Source organism: Simochromis diagramma, unplaced genomic scaffold (assembly GCF_900408965.1).
Source record: "Simochromis diagramma unplaced genomic scaffold, fSimDia1.1 OVJJ01000618.1, whole genome shotgun sequence".
Lineage (NCBI taxonomy): Eukaryota > Metazoa > Chordata > Actinopteri > Cichliformes > Cichlidae > Simochromis > Simochromis diagramma.
The window spans coordinates 9,337,860-9,362,610 of NW_024387423.1; the positions used below are offsets into that span (position 1 = coordinate 9,337,860).

The window sequence follows — 24,751 nt, forward strand, 5'->3', positions numbered from 1 at the left end:
TTTATTGCCTCTTGAACTGAGTAAATGCAGAAAATCCTTCAGTTGGATCTCTCACTGCTACGACCTCTTAGTTTAATCCCTGACCGGCAAAGTGCAAAAGTAAAGTCTCTCTAGGCCAGCCCTGACTTAGTGGCAGTTTTGGCGGTTAGAAGCTTACGTGAATTACACTTACCCCGAAGCACAGTCGAGCCCAACAGCATGAGTAAAGGAATCCAGCTACTCCTCAATCACCGTTCAAAAAGAAGACAAAGATAGAAAAAAAATCCAGCTTTGTTTGAGCATCCCTTGAATGGCCTCCCACCTCCAACATCCTGAACTGAAGGCTCCCCGAATGCATACACATGCATGCTCCCTCCAGCTCACACTCAATCAAGTGCACTCATTCACACATGCTCGCATACAAACACACTTTCTAAACACACTCACACATGTCCTGATAACTCATGCTTTTCCGTTGCCCACAGTCACAGGCAAACAATGCCCTCCTCTCCCTTCACAGTGCACCCTTCCCCTCCCCTCCCGTCACTTCACTTCTCCTCCCACCAGCTCTGCTCCTCTCCCTTTCTTCTTTGTTGTGGGAGCTGCGATGGAGGAATTCTTTCCTTGTTAACGCCACCGATGGGATAGTGCGCCCAGATGGAGACAATGTATTCCAACGGCTCAGTTGAACTCCCACAGTTCCCAGCCAAGAGCAGTTTTCACATTGAGGTCAAATTGTGCCAGTTCCATATAACGGCGTGGCAGCGCTATTCCCACCAGTGCTGCTGATGCTCAGGTTGCTCCTGTACCGGGCAGCCTGGCAGCAAAGTGCCCCCTTTACCTTCCCCAGGCTTATTTTTTCTCTCTCACTCTCCCCCTTCTCATCCAACAAAGCCCCTCCTCTGGGTCCGACTGTGGCTCAGAAACTCCATGCTGCTTCTTCATGAAAAATGGGGTGGGGGGCAAAAAAAAGGAGAGTTTTCTAAAGACCCCTGGGTCGCCCTTGAAACATTCACATGGTAAGTGACAGCTGCCTCGGCCCATTCCCTCTCTCGACGGCGAGGGAGAGTAGTGCAGGCTACAAAAGAAGGGACCCACACCCACCCTGCCATCCACCCACTTACACATTCACCCCAACCCCCTTGCAGTCCCCGATTCCCCATTCTGAGGCAGTGCAGCAGTCTCCACAGCAGCAACAAGGACAACTAATTACTGTAAAACATCTCAGATTACTTTTCAACTCACTTCCAGCCACTGCAACTCAACCCTGTAAACAAAGAGGCTGGAAGCAAACACAAAATAGAGAGCAACGGGAAGATAATACAGAGTCTTTTCTATGCTTTTGGCATGGGAAAGCAAGGAAAGACCCCTATGGTGAAATTCTATCATGCCCCATTTAAGGAAGTCACAATATTTGCCTTAGAAATGCAATACACCAAGCATTATGTATGCCAACGCCATTACAAAAATACATCCTTATCATTTAAGGTGAATAATCTGGGCAACCATGTTTTAACACATTTCTGGTATTGCTTCAAACATGACCAATGCCATAAGTAACGCCAAAAAATGTCTGGAAATGATGTGAAGGCGGGATACATAAACACACGGATTTATGCGAGTACCTTAGTAACAAGGCCAAGCTCTGCCCTCTTTATCATTTTTCCTTCTATCTTTCTCCAGCCAACCAAACAATCAAACAACTGACTAATTCTCCAAATGCACACATGCATGCACCTTGCACACACATTCTTTTTCACTCTGTCTCGCCTGTACACATCCACTCAGTCGTACATGTAGATACCTGCCACTCAGCCTGCTGCCTAAGCCACACTTCTCAGCCAGTGTTGCCATGAACTGCAATATCTTAACAGCAGCAGGAATGTTAATGTGCATTCACTGAACAGGTACTTATATCATAAAATCAATATCAATTGTTCTCGTGTGAAGTGCCTACTGCGTTACACGTGAGTAGAAATGTCTTGGAAGCTGTCAATGTAAACTTTGTTTGCATGAGATGTACGCCGAGTCGTGGTTTATTCAGTTTGTGTCTCAGAACGACAACGTAACTCCGTTAACAAAGAGTTACAATCGATTAAAATAAGCAATATACTTTTTTTATCCCTTTAAATTGAAATACATTGCTCGGCCCAAGATTACCATTTTTGATAATCTACTTTCACTTTAGACTAAACACCAGACAACACAAAACTGGTCTAGAGTTAAACCAGTGGTCTAAATAATGCTAATTTCTGCTAAATGTTATCATATGCTAACAGCTTCAGCATCTTAGCCTTTATTTAACATGCTAATAACCATGATAACTAACAATTATTGTAGATGCTGGAAATATTTCTGTTTTTGCTGAGATTTTGTCAATCAAGCCAGGTGCAATCACTATTTTGTTTTTCCTAAATCAATTCAATACTTATTAAATACCCCCACAAAACCAAAAACCAAATAAAGGTCATCTGGACCCAACGCAAAAGTATGAAAATCACCATGAGGATTCATCCACATTAATGGAGGTAACGAATGTCTTTAGAAATATCTTGTGAGATGTAGCATGGACTGACCAATAGTTGGTAGTATATAAGCTGTTTGATAGCATTACTACAACATATACAGTAATAATATGTTCCTGATTCAAGACCGGAAGGAGCCACATAGCCAGGATATGGGGAGTGTCACAAGCTAGTCTACTCGTAGTGCTGGTCCCAAAGCCCAGATAAATGGGAGGATTGCATCAGGAAGGGCATCCGGTGTAAAATCTGTGGTAAATGAAGCAGGGAGAGCCATCCACTGTGGCGACCCCATGGGTAAATAACCTAAAACGTGCCATTAAAACATATAATGTGAAACTGCTCTGTTGGGTCTATTAAAAGTGGATGTGGTGAGGTTGAGCTATGACTAACAGGAGGATTCTGTCCCTCTGTCTTCTGACAGCTAACACGGCTATGTTCTGTTTCTAAAATCTTTCATAGTGAAATTTTGGTTAAACAGTCATTGTTCTATTGTGCTCAACAGCATTCAAGACCTTCCTGTGTTAATGACACATGAAGAGTCTTGTGATGGTAAAAATAGGCTGTTTAATCTGCTTTGAATGTGTTTCAGGTTTTCGGTGATCCTCAACTCCTACAACAGTGCCCCACTTCTGACCCCCAGCCCTCTACAACTTAAATTTATGCAACTGGTGTTTGAAAAAAAAAGGAAAGAAGTAGACGATGTCATAGAGGGAAAAAACTGAAAAAAAGCCTGTCACTGTGGCCAGTGAGAGAGTGGCTTAATTGAATAGAATGACCTCTGAAGGTCAAGTTATTTAACCTCTGAACACTCCAGTGCAGATTCAAAGCTTCGCTGTCTTGTCTTATAGGACAAAAGGCTTTCTGTATTACACACCCCTGGAAATGTACAGTAATACAGAAAGCAGTCACATACCATGAACACCTTTAGCTGACGGTTTAGCAGTAAAAGATCCACACATTCATTGATAGCTGTTTCCTTAGGTCACTTTGAGAGCTTTTGTCTTTAGCTGCTTAATGAGAAAGTAAGTCCCACATTCCCCGTCCCCCTTTCTTCTTTTCTGAAAGGAGCTGGCAGTAAAGGGGCACTACTTTGCCAGGAAGACATTGTTGTAAATCCATGACACCTGATCCCGGCTTTCACCATCCTCCAGTCCCCTCAGTACTAATTAAATACTTTGCCAAAATCTCCCCTCTCCATTTCACAGTAGGTGCACATAGAGCTTCAAATAGTTCTCAAAAAGAAGGCTGGTGTGGTTAAAGAGCAGCTGGCACTTTGAGCTATGCAATGATGCAATAAGCTGGTGAAACTGTAGTGAAATCATCTCATTTTTCCTTCTGCCGAATCCAGATTCCCAAAATGCATGTGATAATGGAGTGGACGCAGGTTTGAAAATTGAGTAAAGCCCAAATTAATGTGATATCAAATTAGTGTCCAGTGGGAGCCTAAATTTGATCACAGATCCCGTGTGCCAAAGGACCTGAGAGAAAAGATTAATTTTACAGGCTTGTTTCCCCCCCTCCTCGCCTATCTCATCCTCTCTGCTGCCTTCAAATTAAATAAGACCTCAATAGCTCTTCTACAGAACATGGTAATTAGCCCTCTTCACAAGAAATGAAAAAAAGAGAAGGTCCCTTTTGAGGGTCAAACCAGAAGCACTATTCAGCGCACACACACTGTCATTTATCACCAAAGAGGTCCTTTCCAAGAAAAGTGGATGAAAAGCTGATGGGTTTTCCTGCTGGGTTGCTTGGGCCCTACTGGGCTGCCTGGATACTGGAAATCACACCCGTGGGTGAGAGAAGGATTCAGCCACTCGAGGATAGAGGAGTTCAGCCACATCATCAAGTATGCATTTGATTCAATCGCTGCCAGGAGGAGAAAATTTAAAGCCATAAGTCTGCATTTTATACTGAGAACAGGAAAGCATGGGCAGTAAAAGAAGAGACCCCATACTGCTGTGGACAAAAAGTCTGTAATGGACGAGATTACCCAAAGTGCAATAAGATGAAAATGAATTAGATGCGCTACGAGAACAAAAAGAGCATCAAATTGTTTTCAAAATAAGATTCAAGTTAAAATAAACAAATTTACTTCACGGCCATCTGAGCCTAATGGATTATCCGTTTGCCTTTTCGGCAACAAGCCTCGTCTTTCCTAAAGGTTATGACAGCGTCAGAGGAGGGTTACTGTTTGCAAGCTGTCAGGGACAGAGAGGAGCGGATAATAGGTTCTGATCTTTCACTGCCTTTCCTGAGTTTGTTTTGAAGTCGTCCTCACGGGGTTTAGTTGGGATGCAGAATCTGCCAAAGTCTGAGCAAAACCAGAGACCTTTAAAACACAAAGTGTCTTTATCTCATCAGCATGGACTGGGGGCGGGGGGGTGGGGGTGGGTGGGGGGTGATGGAGAGAAGAACTTTTGACCTTAACCTTTATTGACAAAGCGTTGTCACTTTGACGTGTCAGTCACATTTTGTTCTGCCACCGTACAAAAGGAAAGTTGAAATTACCATCGCTGCGACTGCGGTTTTCAGCCTCTCTGATGCGTTTTCATTTTTAAAGTGCCGGTGTAGTGGGTAAAATTATTTCTACGGTGATATATGTAAAGAGAAATGTAGAAAGTGCAGCGATTGTGCTAATAATTTCATTAACACGTTAATCAACTTGCTCTTAAAGTGGTATTATAGGTTCAGAAGAGAGGTGAGGAAAAAGTGCAGGTAAGGCAAAGTGGACGGAGAAGTGTATGAAATTACATTCAGTTTCTGTCTTGTTAAACAAATTGGAAATTTTGCCACTTAATTAATTCTATAACTTACAAGTTCAGATAAGCATGCAGTTCAGATTAATCATCCTGTGAGTCGGACAGAGTAAAAAGAGGTAGAGAATGATCTGCTGTGGTGTTCCCAAAGAAGTATTAATCCATTTAAAAAAACAATTTTTTACACTTGCATATCTCTGGTTGTGCTCAGTTGTCATGGTCCTGGGCCATGTTGGCCCAGTATTCTTAGTTTTTGTGTGTTTTGTATTTTGTTCTCTATTTATGCCTTGGTTCCTAGGTTGTTTAGTTAAGATGTTCCTTATTTGGTTACCTCCTGTGTGCCCCTTTATGTATCTGTGAACCCTTGTTTCCCCTCCTTGTGTTTTATTCCATGTTTTCCGTTATGTCCGCGCTCTCTCCTCCTGTCTGAACCTCTGTGTACTTCCTGTTTTACTTTGACAGTCTCTCGTCAGTATGCGTCATGTTGTGTTCACCCCTGCCCTGTCTCGTTACGATTATCTGTGTCAGCTGTGTTCCCCATGTGCTCCCACTTCCCTCGTTTACCCTCTGTGCATTTATGTCCACATCTCCCTCAGTTCAGTGTCGCGTTCTCCCTCATGACTGTGTGCCCCTCCGTGTGTTTCCTTGTAAGTCAGTGCCTTAGTACTTCCCAGTTCAGTTTCATATTATTTTGTATCGCTGTTATCTTTTGTCAGCAATAAAGCTGTATTTTGAGTTCAGTCCTGTTTTCCTGTGAGTTTGCGTTTGGGTCCTCATCCTGCCTGCACACAGCCTGATCATGACATCAGTATTACTGCAATGTTAGCAAATAACTTGTTACGACTGCCAAAATACTACTACCAACTATGTTCAGGTTTCTCTGGACTGTAAGAAACAGATGCACAAATTCCATTTAGATTTTTATTACATTCATAATTTACAGTGTCCAATTCAAAGCTTAAGATGTAATTGAGAGTTCATGGGAAAACAGAGTAAGATGCTTCATTGCTTGTTTTGTGTTAAGGAGCAGGTGTGTAACTCTCTCCTCTGCTTTGGAGAAGGGTCTGTATTGTGGCGGAGGGGATGCCAAGGGATGTCCTTATTCATGCTGCTAACTAACAAGTCCCTCAGGCCAGACTGGAACCAGCAGTGCAGCAGACTAACAGCATTACCATGACAAAGGTCTGTGGTCGGATGCAGTATGATAAAGGAATGGTACAGATAAAAGACACTCCTTTATTTCACTCCTTTATTTATTTCTCTCGCTGGGGTCCAGACTAAAGCTTCACTATGTTTCCTTTTGAAGATTAAATAATTATTTTCCCTAGAGAAGACATGGAGACTGAGATTGTGTTGGACGGCTGCATCAGATTTTAAGTTAATATGCGGCTAATCTGAATGATGCTTCTTTCTTGTGTCTTTGGGTTTTCTAAACAACACTGAGATTGAATAAGACCCTGAAGCACCGTGAATATATTTGCATCATTTATGGTATGATTTGCCCCTGTTGGGCAACTCTTGTCCAGCTGAATTGTAGAAGCAACAGAGTCTTTCTTCTGGAAAAACGTGAAGTGCTTTTTCCACTTTTTCAGGCATACTTCCTGCAGATCTTCGTTCTGTGTTGTGAGGTTTGTCATCTCTCGGAAAAGCTCTTCATGCTGCACCTCAAGGTTTTTACACTTTTTCTCCAGTTTTTCTTATTTTTGTTGCTTTTCCTCATGCTTTTCTTCCAGTTCTTCATATTTTTCTTCTCAAACTTTCTTTTCCTCGTCATTTTTGGTTTGTTGTACTTTGTCATGGACGGCCAGTAACTCTTGATGTCTGCTCTGCAGATTGTGAAGCGTACACGAGATGTCTTTATATGTTTTTTCCTTTTTCTGATCTGTAATATTTCCTAAAGTAATGTTTGTGTTTTTGTATTTCAATTGCAATTGTATTTGTTTATTTTTAATCCAGATATGTATAAAATTCATGCTCTACATTAATATAAATAATGCAAGCTATGTCTCAGCCATTGGAAGTATGAAAAATAAAAAAGGCTGAAGCTCGCCAAAACCTTCCAGCTATGCGATAAGATGTGGCGCCGTATCTTTGACGTTGGTCCCCAAGGAAACAGTAGCCGCTTTCAGACACAAAATGTAAAATGTCTGAAGAATGAATAACTAAAAAGAGCTTCTGTTTTAAAAAAAGAGTATTAAAAAACAAAAGATATACGTACAGGTTTATTCTGTTCCTTTTCAGTTAATCAGTGCCTTGAAAATTCAGTCAGGACTGTGAAACCCATGCCCAGACTAAATCAATCAAAACATCAAACACCTCTTAATCCTTGTGTGCAACCGATTCACCGATGATTGAAAAGGTGCAGTCACCCCTCACTAGGAATAATCACATGAAATATTACCGTGCCTTCCTTGTACCCCACAGAGTCGTAATATGTTAATGTTATGAGCAGGGATAGCTTTCATTTACTGGACAATAGGGTAACCAAAATGAAAATGTTCTTTTATTCAAAGCTGAATTAATTATTTAAGTGCCAATAAAGCACAAAATGCTGTGAGACGAGCAGAAATAATAAATTAGCAAATTTAGATTCACATTTAGAGTTTAGCCATACATGGTCTCTTATAGTTGTATAAAACTGAAGTAATTTGACTAAAAAGTAACAGTTGATGGAAACATGACAAACTTTATGGGCAGCTAGACTGAAAGGAAACCCTTACATTTTATTAGCATTAACATTTATCGAAAAAAGCAAGAGAGAGTCCAACATTTGAAGAGCAAAATGGCATTCCACTATGACCTGCATTTTTCTAATACTTGTTTGGTTTTTTGATTATTATCTTGCAATTTTCTCAATCACCAGTAACCCAGTTAGTAAGCCTGGTTGTAACTGGCTAACTGTAACTGGGTTCGGTTGCGACAAGTTGCATTTATAAATATTTGTAAAAAAAATTGGTTGTATGACTAAATCTAATTGTGTTCAGTAAATGCCCACTTAGTTAGATCTGAATGCTTTTACCGTAAAAATCCTGCTTTCCTTTCTTTTCTTTTTTTCCTGCCCCCTTGCCTCTTCCTCCCATCTGAGTCTGATGTCTTTTCAATGTGTTCGCTCATGTGTGCAGAGGGCCTCCAGTGCCAAGCACTTCTCTAGCCCGGTTGTCCAGGCCAGGCACAATAGGGTCTGATTCCCCAGCCCCTCTGTCCTCCTGTGGTCTAAAGAAGTCTCTCTGCAGGAGGGGACGAGGACCACCTCAGTGGCCCTCTGAGTATTTTGACAAACTTCCACACTCCTGCTCCTCTCTTTCAGTACACTCAAAGGTCTCAGTATAGTGACTTGCATGAGTCATTGGTTTAGCTTCCCTTTGATTTCTTTGCTCTCTTAGTCTCCACATCGTTTACAGGATCCAGTATACTATTGTTAAAACGGAGCCTAATCTCCATTAGGAAATTGAGCAGCTGAAGTAGAAGACATAAAGACAGGGTGACATTACATGAGAGTGATAGACAATAATGAGGGAATAGGGCACAACATTGAGTGACAACACAATTGATAGTGATAAACAATAAAAATGATGTTCATGCATGGGAGTGTCTCTCTGACCCTGGGAGGAGTTGCTTGCTTGTGTAAGTATGGACAGAACTGAATCTCTCATTTTCTGCCTACTCACGTAGTTGCCGGCCGCTACAGCTTCAATTTATTAATTATTATTATTTTTTTTATTATTATTTATTAATCTAATACAATTATATTTATATAGCACAAGGTGCTTTATATTGTAAAGTAAAAAACGTAGAATAAAACAGAGAAAACCTCTACAATCAAATGACCCTCTATGAGCAAGCACTTGGCGACAGTGAGGAGGAAAAACCCCTTTTAACAGTCTTTTAACAGAACCAGGCTCAGGGAGGGGCAGCCGTCTGCCATGATTGGTTGGGGGTGCCGAGAGGGAGGCAGGACAAAAGATTAATTTACTTGACTTCCACGGGTGTCTCTTGTTGAGCAATGAAATAAAAGTCCTCACCTTGTATTTCTTGTTCATGTGCATGCTAATATGCTAACAAAATTACAATACCCTTCGTAAGCATAATTGCTAAACATTAGCATTGTCATAGCAATCACTTAGCAGGCAGAGATTAGTGCAGCTCAAACTGCACCTAACTAATAAATGAAAGTAGAATGAGAGTAGAGTTTTTTTCTAATCTTGTGACCTGATAATAAAGTAGCATTGCTGAATTGTTTTCATGTGTGATTAAAAATGCGCGGCTCAGCTGGCTGGAGTGTTCACGCACATCTTCAACCTTTCCCTCTCTCTGTCTGTAGTCCCAGCCTGCTTCAAAATGGCCACCATCGTCCCTGTACCCAAATCCTCCACCATCTCCTCATTGAACGACTGGCGACCTGTAGCCCTGACCCCCATCGTAAGCAAATGCTTCGAGAAGCTGGTCAGGGACTTCATCTGCTCTGCACTACCCGACTCACTGGACCCTCTACAGTTTGCATACCGCCACAACAGGTCCACTGATGATGCCATAGCCCTGACACTACACACTGCCCTGTCACACCTGGAGAAGAGAGACACGTATGTGAGGATGCTGTTTGTAGATTACAGCTCAGCATTCAATACCATCGTTCCCTCGAAGCTGGACAGGAAACTGCAGGATCTAGGACTGAGCAGCTCCCTCTGCAGCTGGATCCTTAGCTTCCTGTCTGACAGACGCCAGATGGTCAGACTGGGCAGCATCACCTCATCCCCCATCACACTGAACACTGGTGCTCCACAGGGGTGTGTACTGAGCCCTCTCCTGTACTCACTCTACACCTACGACTGCACAGCCACTAACAGCTCCAACATCATTGTGAAGTTTGCGGACGACACTACAGTGGTGGGTCTTATCACCAACGGTGATGAGACGGCTTACAGGGAGGAGGTCAGCGCCCTGACCCACTGGTGTCAAGACAACCATCTCACCCTCAACGTCGCAAAGACAAAGGAGTTGATAGTGGACTTCCGGAGGTGCAGAGAAGTACACACCCCCATCACCATCAACGGCGCTGCTGTGGAGAGAGTGAGCAGCTTCCGGTTCCTTGGAGTACATCTGGCTGAGGACCTTACGTGGTCAGTACACACAAACAAAACAGTGAAGAAGGCGCAGCAGCGCCTCTTCTTTCTCAGGAGACTGAAAAGATTCGGCATGAGCCCCCGCATCCTCAGGACTTTCTATCACTGTGCCATTGAGAGCATCCTCACTGGATGCATCACCACCTGGTATGGCAACAGCACCGCCTACAACTGCAAAGCTCTCCAGCGAGTAGTGCGGTGCTCTGAACGGATAATTGGAGGTGAGCTTCCCTCCCTCCAAGACATCTACAGGAAGCGCTGCCTGAGGAAAGCGGGGAGGATCATCAAGGACTCCAGTCACCCCAGCCATAAACTGTTCAGACTGCTTCCATCAGGAAGGAGGTTCTGCAGCATCCGGTCCCGTACCAGCAGACTGAGAGACAGCTTTTTCCATCAGGCCATCAGACTGCTGAACACGTCATAGACACCTCAGCTTCACTACTGGAACTTTAACATTATGCACTCCACACTGTATATAAATGCCACTTGTTTTGCACATATTCAACTCTGTATATTTTATATATTTTATTATTATTATTATTATTATTATTGTTTTTTTTTTTACTATTTAATTTGTAAAAATGTGTACACACACACACACACACACACACACACACGTAGGAAAATATTTAGTATACACATCCAGAAATGCATACACTATTATATATTGTACATATATTTATTAGTTTCAGGTTGGCCATTCTTGTATTTTGCTCGTTTGTGTTGTTGTGTTTGGCACATCTCTGTTGCCTGTGGGGCTCGCACACAAGAATTTCACTCGCATGTGCTGTGCCAGTGTGCCTGCACATGTGATGTGACAATAAAAATGATTTGATTTGATTTGATTTGAAATGGAATCCAAAACATATTTTTGTAAAAGTACTGTAGCTGGCATAAACAGGGAGTCAGGGAGAGAGAAAAGGAAGCAGAGGCACGACAGATGGATTTTAATTATGTAGACTTACTTGGCAGGAAGCTCAAAGATGCTACAGATTTTAATAACAACATCAATTAATTAAATATACTATTTTTTCCCCTTTATAAAAGTGCCAAACACCTCTTTTTTTCTTCTTCCCTGGAAATCAAATACTGCTCTTTTGTCACTGATGTCTCAAAGTTACATACAAGGTGTCCTTCAGACCTGCAAATAGTCACTATACATTACATTTAAATGCTATTGTGCAGTTACACACTTTTGGTGCTCAGCACAGAGCTCCCAGAAGTGAACCTACTTACTTCACTATCTGTGAGATACCAGTGGCATCTAATGAGCATCACAGTGTTCAACTCCCTGGGATATTAACACAATATAAACATACGCAGAGGTGCATTTTTTCACCAGCCCGTGTCATACGATGAACTTTAGAATGCAGGCAACAGCATGCAAGCAGACACACACACAGTAAGGCAAACTGACCCTGGGGTCCAGAGGAGGTAGCCTCATCTCCATGCTCTTGAGCCACTGTCTCAGTGCTCTGATTTGACCCCTGAATTCACACTGCCATTGGCTCATGTCCTCTATTTCCCTGCTGAATCAGAGAAGAACAGGAGAAAACGTTGCATTGATCACATTTTAGTCAAATACTATTACCACTGTAATTTAGAATCATGCACATAAGGATTGTACTAAATGAACTAAATGATTGCAAACACGGCACTCAAACAGCTAACATCATTAATATTCATAAGTAAATACAGTTATTCATTGGTAATATTTAAATATTCATATACAGACCTGCCAGATCTTTTTTTTCTTTTTTTTTTGCAGTTTTATGACTACTTTTACTGGTGTGTGTGAACTGATGGCCTGTCTTGGTTGGTTATACCTTTTCATGCTAATAACAGTATTCATTTTGCTATATCCTGATAATGACACAATACACTGCCGTTTGTGGCTCATCATTTTATTGCTACTTATGTGTTACTGTTATTATAATGAAATTACAGCTACACAGATACAGTATCAGGATTTCTTGGTTTAAAAACTTTCCAAAATAGATCATTAGGAAGGCATGTGCTCTCTCTGTCTGCTGGGCTGGAACTCTGGTTTTCTTGTTTAACTATGTTCCAATCAGATGCTTTACACTTTGTGCTTACTACACAATTCAAGACCCTGTCTTTGTGTCTGTGACAAATGGAAATGCACTGGTCCACAAAGCTGCTACAAATGACTGTTGTCACAGGCTGTTGGTGGCCGCTGTCAATCTGGCAGTCATTCTTTTTTCTTTTTTTTTTTTAATGTGCCTAGATTGTTATCTGTTGTGGTCCAGAGTATTTCATTCATTCCTTTTGCTTTTAAATTCGTTTACAGTAGCATACCCATAGCTCTGATCCTGTGAAGTAGCTCCTGGTGATCCAAACAAGTAGCAGCCTTTATCCTGCAAGAAACCAGTGGGTAAAATATACAAAATGATCCCTGTTCCAGTCTCTCTGCTTTAGCTGAGACTGTTAATGGAGCAATTCATTATTTTATAGCATTCTGTATACAGTGGGTTTTATTTCTCTCTGTGTGCTTACCTCCCGCTCATCAAACGCAGGGAGAGTTGGGAGAGAAGGGGTCAATTCAGAGTAGTCAAGGGAGCTAAGTGAAGAATTCAGGGTGGTGAATGCCCCGGAGCTTCTGTTGGCAGGCTCTTCCATCAAACCCACTGGCTAATGTTGGCACACAGAGCAAACATCTGTATGCATGTAGTGTGAAGGACTTTGGGTGTAAACAAACATGCATACCCTGAATTCAGAAACCCCATTCTGGGGTCTTTTCACTCTGATTTATGAAAAGCTAGAAAAATAGAAATTGTATAGAAAATTGACTGTAATTAGTCGTGAAATGCCTAATGACAGAAACTCACTTATGTGATAAACAGAACAAACAGTGGGTTTAGGGCAGAGCAGGAGTTGGACCTGTGGCGCTTTCACCTGACTGAACTGCTTCCTTGCAGAAAGTAGGTCTGTCTAACACTGCCCTCCTGTGGTTGACTGTTATTTATTTTTTTCTTCTCTTCTATCAGTGATAAGGTACTTGTTTCAGGTAATAGTATCATATCACATCTACAGGCGTATTAAAGCAATTGTTCTATATAGAATACATACTTATTTAATCAAATATTAACATAGTATTTATATTAATGTAAACTGAGGCAGAAGCAGTGAAAAAGTACTCTTAAAAAACTGGGTACTGATATACAAATGACAAGAATGCTTCTTCAGAGCACGTTTATTTACAACATAGTGTTAAGTTCACATACAAGAGGTTTTTTTTGCCATGTCGCTGAAGCAACATCTGCCCCATAACAAAATCCAACCAGTTAGTTTGTCGTTTTATATATTGCTGAAACTTAAATTGGCACACTTAACACTTACTGAAGTTGCTTTTATTTTACACCGACATTTTTCCCCCCAATATCCTTTAAAAAGTTAGTAAAACATGCAAGACATTCATAATATCAAAACCATCATGAAAACAAAAAGATTTACAGCAGTAAAACTTTAAAGATGCATAACAGAAATAGGTCATTTGAGAAAATAACTGTAAGCACAATTATTCTTTGTGCTGTCTTTGAATCTGCAAAAAAGGAAATTTGCAGCAAAAAAAAAAAAAGGGCAAAAGAAAGGAATTAATTTGAAAAAACATAAATTCATGCAATGTGGTGCTGAATCAATATCTCAGTTCTCTAAATTACTTTCATAGGCACTTCAGTTGAACTGGATATGTAGTCAGGAATAGCAAAAAAAAAGTCTTGATGTATTGTCTCGATTGAAATGTACACATAAATGTTTTTATTCTGAGTGGCTTTTCTCTAAAAATGCCAGGATATAACATAAATATCAGTATTAGCATTCAAGTAATAAATACATGACAAATGGTAATAAATGAAGTGTTCCTAGAAAGGCTTCCCAAGATGATGTTGACTCAGCCTCAGCTTCCTTCAACAGTGATGTACAATGGAAGAAAGGACATACTCAATGGTATCTAGAAGCAAAAGGGAAAAAAAACCTATGTAATCAAAATAAACCAAACAATGCAGCGAGAAATTAAAAAGAAAGCAATGAAATGAATACTGCAAAACAAATCTTGATGAAACAAAGCTTAATCTTTGAAAAACAATGATGCAATTATGCTCTGTACCTGTGTTACAGCATGAGGCTGGCATGGACTCACAGATCCATCCAAGGTTAGAAGATCGTATTCTCCAGCCAGTTGAGTACATGTGGCCAGATGTTGGATTCTGAGTGACTGAGGCAGCTGTGAAAAAACAAGGAAGATGGTGAAAAACAACAATAATGAGAATAAACAGAGAAAGTTGAAATGACACCAAAGGCAGTGTTTGGGACTGGCTATTAGTTGTGATCAAAACAAACAGAAGAAAATGGGCAACGAAAGAAAAACAAATAGAAATAATAAATTCAACTTACAAGAATCAAAATAACAGGAGCAGGTCTGTGGAGGGGATCGGGATAGAGTCTGACATCATCTTGGGATTTAGTGGGAGCACTTGAGTGATGATGGTTATGAGCAGTGTGTAAAACAATGATGCAGTTAACTCAAAAGATGAAAACACATACTGAATATAAATGGGTGTAAAAGCAAAGTAATGACAGATCTAAAACTGATTTCAGAACAGTGTACATGGATTTAATTGTGGAACTTGTTGCATTCCTATAGTGTCTCTTTGTGTAGTGTCGCAGATGTATTCTGTGCTGCAATTTACTGGGTGCATAATGCAGTAACCCAGACAATTTGTAACATTAAAAAATTAACACATACTCTGTGCATACTCTTTACAAACATTCAGGAATTTTAAATGCATCCAAATATTTTAGTTAAAAACATTAGAATTATGTTAACATTTGGTATCTCTTTACCAGTACTGTTGAAAAAGATAAAAAATAAACAAAATTTCTAAGGAAACATGAAATATTCAAGAAATATTTCTGTTTGATATACAGGAAGTATATATTAGTTTCAGAAAGTATAAAGTATACATCTTTTGAATTGTGTTATATAAAAACTATAAACTCAAACAGCAGAAAAGGCATGCTTTGCTTTGAAAAATATAAACTCACTTTGTCATCTGTACCAGAAGATATGAATATTTTATATATTTTGCAATGCCTGGTTATGTTTCTACATCTAGAGCGCATGTTTAGACTGATGTTATATGAAAAAGTAATAACCTAGACAATTCTTGTTTTGACCACATGCAGGGAAGAACAAATAAATTATATTTTCTGTTACTTTAACTATTTATTTCCTGTTAGAAATGCAACTGTAAAGTGCATTAGTACTGCTGGTTTTTAGTCAATATATAAAATCTAGAATCTGCGGCTGTAGCCAGAAGAAGATGTAAAGGAGGAAGATGAGAAGTTCATGCTGAAGCCAGAGCCAGCATCAATACTGCCTCTCCTGGAGCCTGATCGGGATCCGGTTCTTGAGCCAGTCCGGGAGCCATAAGCCGATCCAGAGCCACTAGCATTGTAGGGACTGTAGAGGCCTTTGCTAGACTGGGAAGAAGCTTCCAGAAGCCTTAAGCCGGAGCCTTCCTCAACCATGCTTTTGTCCATGGCATCTTTGAAGGAGATTTTCAGTTTGGTTTTTGGGCAGGTCAGATATTTAGAATAGGCACCGACATCCCTCAGTTTCTGGGCAGTGCGAGCATCGATCGTACCCTTCCTAATGGATTCATCTATTGACACCCTGCCCTCAACATCAGGCTCAATGAGTCCACCAGTTAGATATTGGACCTCAAGGAAACGCTGACCAGCCTCATAATACAGCCAGCCCTTTTTCAACGCCTGGGAGGCAGACATCTTCACTTTAGTTCTGGGGTCTTCAAATCCATTGAATGCTTTTTGAGCCAGGTTCAGACGATCAACCATGATTTTGTCCACAAGACCTTTTTCTGTGGCCTCTGCAATTGAGTATCTCTCTCCACTTGTGGGGTCAATTATTCCACCTGTACATGCCTGGGCCTCCAACAGTCTTTGACCAGTGATGTTATCTACCAGATTTCTGTGGATTGCCTCAGTGACAGACACTTTTTCCAATGTGTCTATGTCTAATATTCCTGCTACAGGGCCAGTCTCCTCTGTTGGGTCATTCCATATGACTGCAGGTGGTTTAATTGATGGTAGGGGGCTCATTGAAGAGGAGTAAGTGGAACCAGTGGTAGAACCAAATGAGGATGATCGTGAACGGAAGCCTCCCATGTTTCCAGAAAGCAAGTCAGCAAACTCTGTGATGGACAGGTTTCCAGCTCGGTATGTTTCAAGAGCCTTCTGGTCAATAAAGCCACGTGCAATAGCGTCATCAACATCATACTGTCTTCCTGACTTCCTGTCAATAATGACGGATTTTACAGTGCCATCAGAAGAAGTCATTGTGATTTCTTCCCATTCACACTCCTGCTCAGCAAGCTCCAGGTAGGTTTGGTGGTCAATGAGCCCCTTGCGGTAGGCCTCATACACAGTCATTTCTTTGCCAGTCTCTGGATCTACAATGACAACTCTGCGTTTACGTACTGAGGATTTGGAAGAGGTCTTTCTTTCCCGCTTCTTCTCTTTGAGTAGCAGAAGCACCAGGCCAGTGTCAGGATCAGTGATACACCTCTCCATCAGCTGGAGGTAGGTTAGGTTTTCCTCAGTGTTGGGATCAAAAAAGCCTTTGGTATCATCAGATGGATCTGTCAGTATCTCATTCATTTCCTCATCGAAGAAGCCACGATTGTAAGCCACCTCAACTGGCAGACGGTGACTTTCCTCCGGGTCAATTATTCCGCCAGTGGCAATCTGAGCTTCGAGTAGACGGATACCATGATCTTTTAGGATAAGCCCTTTCTTCATGGCCTGGAACAAAGAGATTGTCTTGCCTGTATAAGGATCTCTATATCCTGTTACTGCACGCTCAGCAGAGAGAAGCTTGTCTTTGAATTCTGGGCCTACTATTCCCATCTTTACTGCTTCATTGACAGTCAGTTTGAGGTTTTTGATTGGATCGATAACATATCCTGTGGCTGCCTGGGACTCAAGGAGTTCAAATGCAGTGCCTGGCCTAATCATGTTCTTCTTCATAGCCTGGTAAATTGACAGGCGTTCCTTTGTGGACTCCAAAAATACACCAGCAATACAGCCTGTGCCCTGCAGGTACCTTGATAGCCTATTGCTAATCTCCTCTACTGAAACAAGACCTTCATTCAGGTCAGTGACGGTCTGCTGATCAATGATTTGTGAGCGAATCAACTCCTCAATTGTGATTTGTTTTCTCAGACCCTTGAATGTCAGCCGTTGGTCTCCCAATGAAAGCAGGCGCAATCCACCATCCAACTTGCATCGTTTGAGTAGCTGTGCATATGACAGTTTCTCATCAGTGACAGGATCAATGAATCCTTTCACATCATCATTCAGTTTCTCATTGGTTTCCTTGTTGATATAGCCTCTTTGCATAGCGACATCTGTTGGCAGGTGGAACTGGAATTCAGGATCAATAATACCACCAGTGGCAGTTTGTGCCTCCAACATTTTGAGAGCATAATCCTCTGGAACGAGATCCTTTTTCATGGCCTGGAAAAGTGCTATGATTTTTCCACTGTAGGGATCTTTGTATCCTGTGACAGCTCTTTCAGCTGAAAGAAGTTTATCATGGATCTCAGGGCCAACAACACCCTTACGGACAGCTTCATCAACAGTGAGTGTTTCGTTCTTCAGTGGATCAACAATGAATCCTGTAGCAGCTTGGGCTTCTAGGAGGGTGAGGCCTATTTCTGGTTTAATAAAACCTCTCTTCATTGCTTGGTATATGCTTAGCTTGGAGCTCGAGTCTGTTGTGACGCCTGCGACACAGCCTGTTCCATAAAGATACTGCTTTACACTTGTCAACTCCATTATGTTACGGATGTCTCTCTTGCCCTGTTTAAGAAGGTTGTATGTTTCCAAATCAATGATGCGAGCATTGTAGAGCTCCTCAATAGTTATCCTTCTCCTTATAGTCATATATGACAGTGGACTATCATTTCTGATGATTTCTCTTTGCTCCATGATCTCAATAATGATGATGATCATCCGCTCTTTAGTGATTTTACCAGAGCGATATTCATCTAGGAGCTTCTGCCTCTCTTGCTCTGGAAGCAAATTTGAGTTCATGATATCCCAGAGATTCATGGGTTTATCAGCAAGCCCCTCAATAGGAATGTCAAGCTGGGTACTGGACAGCTCACTCTGTGTTTGCTCCTCTGTGTAGAGGTATGTCTTCTCTACAACAGTTGGAGACTGCGGCTTGGAGAGTGAGAGCATGTACAGGCCTGTGTCTTTATCTTTTTGGCATTTGTCTTTAAGTTGTCTGTAGGTTATAGTGTCATCAGTTTCTGGGTCAGAGAAAACTTTGTTTTCATCACATGGTTCAGAGAGGGTCTTGGCAATATCTCTGCTCAAAATGTTCTTCTGATATGCAACATCAGTGGGGACACGATGGCTTTTTACAGGGTCAATAATTCCTCCACTCACAATCTGGGCCTCCAATAGGGGCATCGCATGTTCCTTTAAGATTAGATCTTTCTGCATTGCTTCAAAGAGGGAGATTTTGTGGCCTGTGAATGGATCTTTGTAACCAGTGACAGCTTTTTCTGCAGAGAGGAGTTTTTCATGTAACTCTGGACCAACAACTCCTGACTTTACTGCTTCATCTACTGACAGGCATTGGTTTCTTACAGGATCTACAATGAACCCACTTGCAGCCTGAGCCTCGAGAAGTGAAAGGCCAGTGTTATGGCGGAGAAGCTTTTTCTTCATAGCTTGATAAATGCTGAGTTTCTCTTTTGTTGGTTCCAGGTAGAGTCCAGCAATGCTACTAGAGCCCTGGAGGTATTTACTGACATTGGGATTTTCACTGACTTTCTTGGGTGTAGTTTTGCCTTGTTGAAGCAGGTCAAAGGTTGGTTTGTCAATGATTTTAGACTCATACAGGGAGTCTGCTGGAACAGGAGCTCTGAGTCCCTTGAAGCTGGACTGTTCTTGTTTCTTGGCTTCTTTCTCATCTACAATTGTGATGATAATCTTAATTATCTTTTCAATTGTAATTTTTCCTGACCTAAACTGTCTGAGCAGGTCAAGTCTCTCTTCCTCAGTGAGGTATTCAGAGTAGATAATTTCCCACAGGGTCATTTTCCTGCCCTTAAATGGTCCAGAGTTAACTTCTACAGTAGCCTGAGTCATAGCCTCTTTGGTCTGGGCTTCGGTGTATGCTGGTTGTTCCTTAGCATTGATTGCTTCATCAGAAAGAGGCAGGACCCGCAGACCAGTTTTCTTGTCAGTGACACATCTGTCAAAGAGCTGAGAGTATGTGAGATTTTCTTTTGTGTTGGGGTCAAAGAAGCATTTAGTTTCATCATTTGGATTACTCAGAGCCTGCTTCATTTCATCATCAAAGTAGTTTCTCTTGCAAGCCACATCATGAGGAATGCGATGGCTCTTTACTGGATCTATGATGCCACCAGTTGTCATTTGGGCATCGAGTAAGCGGAGTCCTTGTTCTTTAGGTATGAGATCTTTTTTCATTGCTTGGAATAGAGATACAGCTTTTCCAGTGTATGGATCTCTGTAGCCTGTAACAGCTCTTTCTGCAGACAGAAGCTTTTCATGCAGCTCAGGACCAACAACACCTGCTTTGACAGCTTCATCAACAGTATACTTCTGATTGTGAACTGGGTCGACCAAGTAGCCTGTACCTGCTTGGGCTTCAAGCAAGTTCAAGGCAGGCCCGGGCCTCATCATGTCCTTCTTCATGGCTTGATAGAAGGACATTGTCTCCTTAGAGGAGTCAATGACTACACCCGCAATACAGTTCGTGCCCTTCAATGCTTTGTGGACAGGCTCCATTTGAGACACCTCACTGACAGTCATGTTGCCATTATGCAATTTGTTGTACAGATCTTTATCAATGATTTTGGATTCCAGGAGGTCAGTAGCAGGCACGGGTGCTCTCAGACCATCAAAGGTAATTTCATTTTTCTTCTCTTTTTCCTCAGCAACAGTGATAACAATCTTAATGATCTTTTCAATTGTGATTTTGCCTGTCTTGTACTGACGGAGGAGGTCCTTCTTCTGGTCTTCTGTAAAGTATTCTGAGTTGATTATCTCCCAGATCGTGACAGTCTTTCCCTTGAATCTACCAAATGGTACAGACACAGTTGTTTTGCCGAATACATCTTTGGTCTCTTCCTCTGTATATATACTAGAGCACTGCGCAGCTTTGTCTGTGATTGGCAGGAGTAACAGACTGGTCTCAGGGTCAGTAGTGCATCTTGCCATTAACTCAGAATATGTCAAAGGTTCCTGAGTGCTGGGGTCAAAATATCCCTTTGTGTCATCTGATGGGTTCTCCATGATCTTATTCATTTCTGCATCATAGTGTCCTTGTTTATAGGCTGTTTCAGTGGGCACACGGTGACTGTTGATTGGATCAATGATGCCACCAGTAGCAAGCTGAGCCTCAAGGACTCTGATTGCATGATCGTGTTCTATTAGCCCCTTTTTCATGGCTTCAAAGACTGAGATCTTTCCACCAGTGTATGGATCCTTGTAGCCAACAACAGCCCTCTCAGCTAAAAGCATTTTGTTGTGCAGTTCTGGGCCAATCAGTCCTTCCTTGACAGCTGCATTAACAGAAAGTTTCTGGTTCTTAATTGGTTCTAACATGTAACCTGTGGCTGCTTGTGCTTCAAGAAGGATCATGGCTGTGCCGGGAGTAATTTTCTTCTCTTTTGATGCTTGATAGATTGACATTTTTTGATTGGAGGGTGTCAAAACACCACCAATGGCATTCTTTCCTTTGAGAATGTTTCTTAGACTGTCAGTCTTGCCTAACTCTTCAACAGTGGTTTCACCATTTTTCAGTTTATCAAACTCCTTCTTTGGTAAGACACCAAGCTCATGAAGTCTGCTTGCAGGTACTTTGTCACGGATGCCATCAAAAGCCAACAGATCTGGCTTTTTGTCTATACCATCTACCACACCACCAACATTCTGACCATTGTAAACTGTCTTTGTTGTCTCAATCGTTGTTAGATGGATAACATCTTTGTGACGGACAGTTTCTCTAGTGTGCTGATCTTTTTGAGCATCCTCAAGCTGCTGTAGCTTCTCACGCAGTTTCTGGTTCTCTTCTGCCAGAATCCTTTCCTGCTCTAGTCTCTGCCTCTCGAGTTCTTGCATTTCTTTTTGCTTTCTAAGCATTTCTTCCTCAGCCTCTTTCTGTTTACTAAGGGCTGCATCCATGGTAGCCTGGAGTGTCTTTTTCTCCTGCTCCATCTGCTGTTTCTGGCGTTGCTGTTCATCTTTGAGAGCCTTGGCCTTTTTCACTTCCTCTTCAAACTGGCTCTCAAGCCTCTTTTTCTCATCTTCAATGAGTTTCTCTTTCTTTAATAGCATCTCCTTTTCTGTCATGAATGTCTGCTGGAGGACTGTCTTCTCATGCTCAATTTTTTTCTGCTGTGCATCAGCCATCTGATGGAAAAAAAAAAAACATAAAAAGATAAGTTACAATATGTTCATAGCTGTGGCACCGAACTACGTTTTTTATTTTTCTTTTGTTCTGTTTAATAATTGCAACAAATTTATACAATGCACTCTGCTTATGCTAATGCCGCAAAATACTAAATGAAATTATAATGTGAACATGTGTGCGTTCCTGTTTTTTCATGATTATGTTATCATTTTTTAGCCAGTCGTCTTCTTCTATCTATTTTTAGTTACCATTTTAATAAGATTATGTAAAAACTGTTGTCACTTCATATTAGCATAGCTAAACCTGAATCTAATGTCTGATACACATTTTGTTGTAACCTGTTACCCCTGGTCATGTGTATCCACTAGAACTCCCACTGTTGTTCAAAAGTTTGGGGTCCCTAAGAGATGCTTTTGTTTTTACAGAAACAATGTGTTAGCTCTGATCTAATTTTTTTTTATCTCATTCATCTCATTTAAAGAACACTAAAACTGAACTGAAAAATGTTAATCATATTTAATTATTATTGATATCATACTAATTGTTTTAATGGAAAGATTTTTAATAGAAAATCTGCATGGGTGTCTAGGGGGCCACAGAGGCTGAACCTGTTGGGGGGAATTAAAAAGTAATACATTGACCTGAGCAACAGCCTTTGAGATTTTGATTCAAGTTTCAAAAAAGAACTTGGTGGGCTCGGGATTTCATATCTGCTTTTTGTAAATGATGTGGTTTTGTTGGCTGTATTGACCTTGCGCTAAGGTACTTTGCAGCCAAGTGTGAAGCAGCTGGGATGACAATTAGCACCCCAAAGTTCGAAACTATAGCTTTTGGCTATAGCCGCATATACTGCTACTGTACTAATATGTGCAGGTTTACACTTTTTTCCCCTTGGAAACAGCATGCCATTTCAGAGCAAAGAGAGGTAGCTACAGGAGATTCAACATGTTTTTGAAAAAATGTTGAATTCTTCTGTTAGAATTTGTTTTTGACATTTTGGAGGTTGAGAGAGCCATTCTAAGGATTAATCTGACATATTTATGTCATAACAAATGCGCGAGCATAAAAATGATCCGAGCAAATAATTTTTTGCAGGTAAATTCCTCGCATTTAAATTCAGCAACCCACAGACGTAGAACTTAGTAGCTGCACCCACAAAAGGTACCATCGTGCGTGTAAGAGTGTCTGCTTTGCACATGCTTCTACAGTTTTACAGACAACAGTGCAGAGGCTTCAGAACCTTCCTTAGAACCCTCTGGTTTAAAATATTTCTTCAACATTAAAGTAATACAGTGACAGTTGTCGGTGTTTCCACTACTGCATTGCAAACAATAACTGTTGATAATTAACCCTCTGTGGTCGACGGATGTGCCGACATGTCCAAAACACATGACCAATTTAAGCAACTAATAGCAACAAGATACAGCCACACTGTGTCTCCATTTCAACTTGTGTTGAAAGTGTGGACTTCAACTTATATACCAGTTTTTAAATTGTGTTGATAGGGTTAGGGTTGTTGAATCTCCTGTAGCTGCCCCTCTTTGAATTGGCATGCTGTTTCCAGGGAGAAAAATAAGTGTAAACCTGGACTCACACAGCATTATTTTTGTCACATTACTTGACTTGTTGTACAATGTGACTTTCTGATTTGTGCAAAGCTCTCGCATGCAAGACGGCTTCTTTATGTACGCGACTGAATTCTACTTGACAGGTTGTTGAATTTAAATGTGAGGAATTTAATTGCGCTTGTGAAATAAAATTATTTGGTCTGATTATTTTTTTGCTCGCGCTTTTGTTATAATATAAATATAATTTCACACAAGTGAGGCACAGAATTGCATTATTACATATAACATTGAAATCTGTGTATAACAACTGACCTCTAGAGTCTATCCAAATGCTGGCAATGCTCTTTTATTTTTCTCAAAGCTTTGTGATGCTACTTGTACTTATCAAAGTCAGTATTAGATATTCCACTGCCAGTCATGAAACTGACACAGTGCTTCTAAGTTGGGTCACAGTGGCAGCAGGCTAAGCAGAGTATTCCAGAGATCTTCGTCAGCGCAGTCGCCCTACGAAGAAAGCTCATTTCACCCCCTTGTATTCGCAACCTTACTCCCTTGGTGATTACCCAGATTTCATGACCATAGGTGAGGGGGCTTTAAAAATATTACAAAAAATACTCCTACTAATTGGAGTAAACAATGTAAACTCATAAAATATACCTGACTATAATTAATTATAGACTATAAACTATAATTCCAAAACAACAGATCGGTTTGTTCTTGGTGACTGCTGTTAAAAAAGTAACACAGGATATGGGAAATATGTTTAACAAACTTAATGTGGATTATTAAGCAATCAGTTAGTTTGTTATCAAGTTATTATGGTAGCTTTTTAAATAGATAATACAATTATTAGGATACTGGGCTTTTGGTGGTAATAATGACAAAGCGACCAATCTTGCTAACTATAGGGAATTTCTATAGATATTGCAATATCATTATTATTGTGAGGTTTTCTTTTGGGAGAGGGGGCTTGAAAAACGATTATTATGACTGGACATACAGGGCTCCATATATTAAGTCAGCTCTATGGCAGATGTACTCTTTGGACAGTGGCAACAGAGTATTCACAATGATGGCTATACTGTCCTTCGAGTTAGTGTAGATCTTCTCTATTTCCCTCTGTTGCTCAAATTGCTGAACAGTTCATCTGGTTTTCGAACTGTATTTATAATAATGTTTGTTTTTAATTTTGTCACAAGCTAAGGGATAAATGAGTTTTGAAACTGAAAGAAAAAATGAAGCATGTCAACATTGCATGATACGGCTGCACATTCAGGTTGTTTTCTGCATGAGCACAGTGCACTGTGAA

General features: G+C 40.9%; 2 protein-coding genes across 33 annotated transcripts in view; both read right to left on the bottom strand.

Annotated features, from left to right (window-relative positions):
* Positions 1-13,011, bottom strand: part of macf1b (microtubule actin crosslinking factor 1b) — a 30,549-nt gene extending 17,538 nt beyond the window's left edge. For 2 of the 6 annotated variants that reach the window (XM_040012634.1, XM_040012631.1), the window contains exon 1: positions 11,798-13,011. In XM_040012634.1, the coding sequence (XP_039868568.1) occupies positions 11,798-11,893 (96 nt within the window). In that variant the 5' untranslated portion in view covers positions 11,894-13,011. Of the gene's footprint in view, positions 1-172; positions 1,077-11,797 lie in introns of those variants that run through there. The other 4 variants (XM_040012636.1, XM_040012635.1, XM_040012632.1 and 1 more) reach the window with 4 other exon arrangements.
* Positions 13,012-13,576: 565 nt separating this feature from the next.
* Positions 13,577-24,751, bottom strand: part of plecb (plectin b) — a 123,245-nt gene continuing 112,070 nt past the window's right edge. For all 27 annotated transcript variants that reach the window (XM_040012611.1, XM_040012610.1, XM_040012613.1 and 24 more), the window contains 3 exons: positions 14,794-21,873; positions 14,507-14,623; positions 13,577-14,350 (listed from right to left, as the gene is read on the bottom strand). In XM_040012611.1, the coding sequence (XP_039868545.1) occupies positions 15,694-21,873 (6,180 nt within the window). In that variant the 3' untranslated portion in view covers positions 13,577-14,350; positions 14,507-14,623; positions 14,794-15,693. The remainder of the gene's footprint in view (positions 14,351-14,506; positions 14,624-14,793; positions 21,874-24,751) is intronic.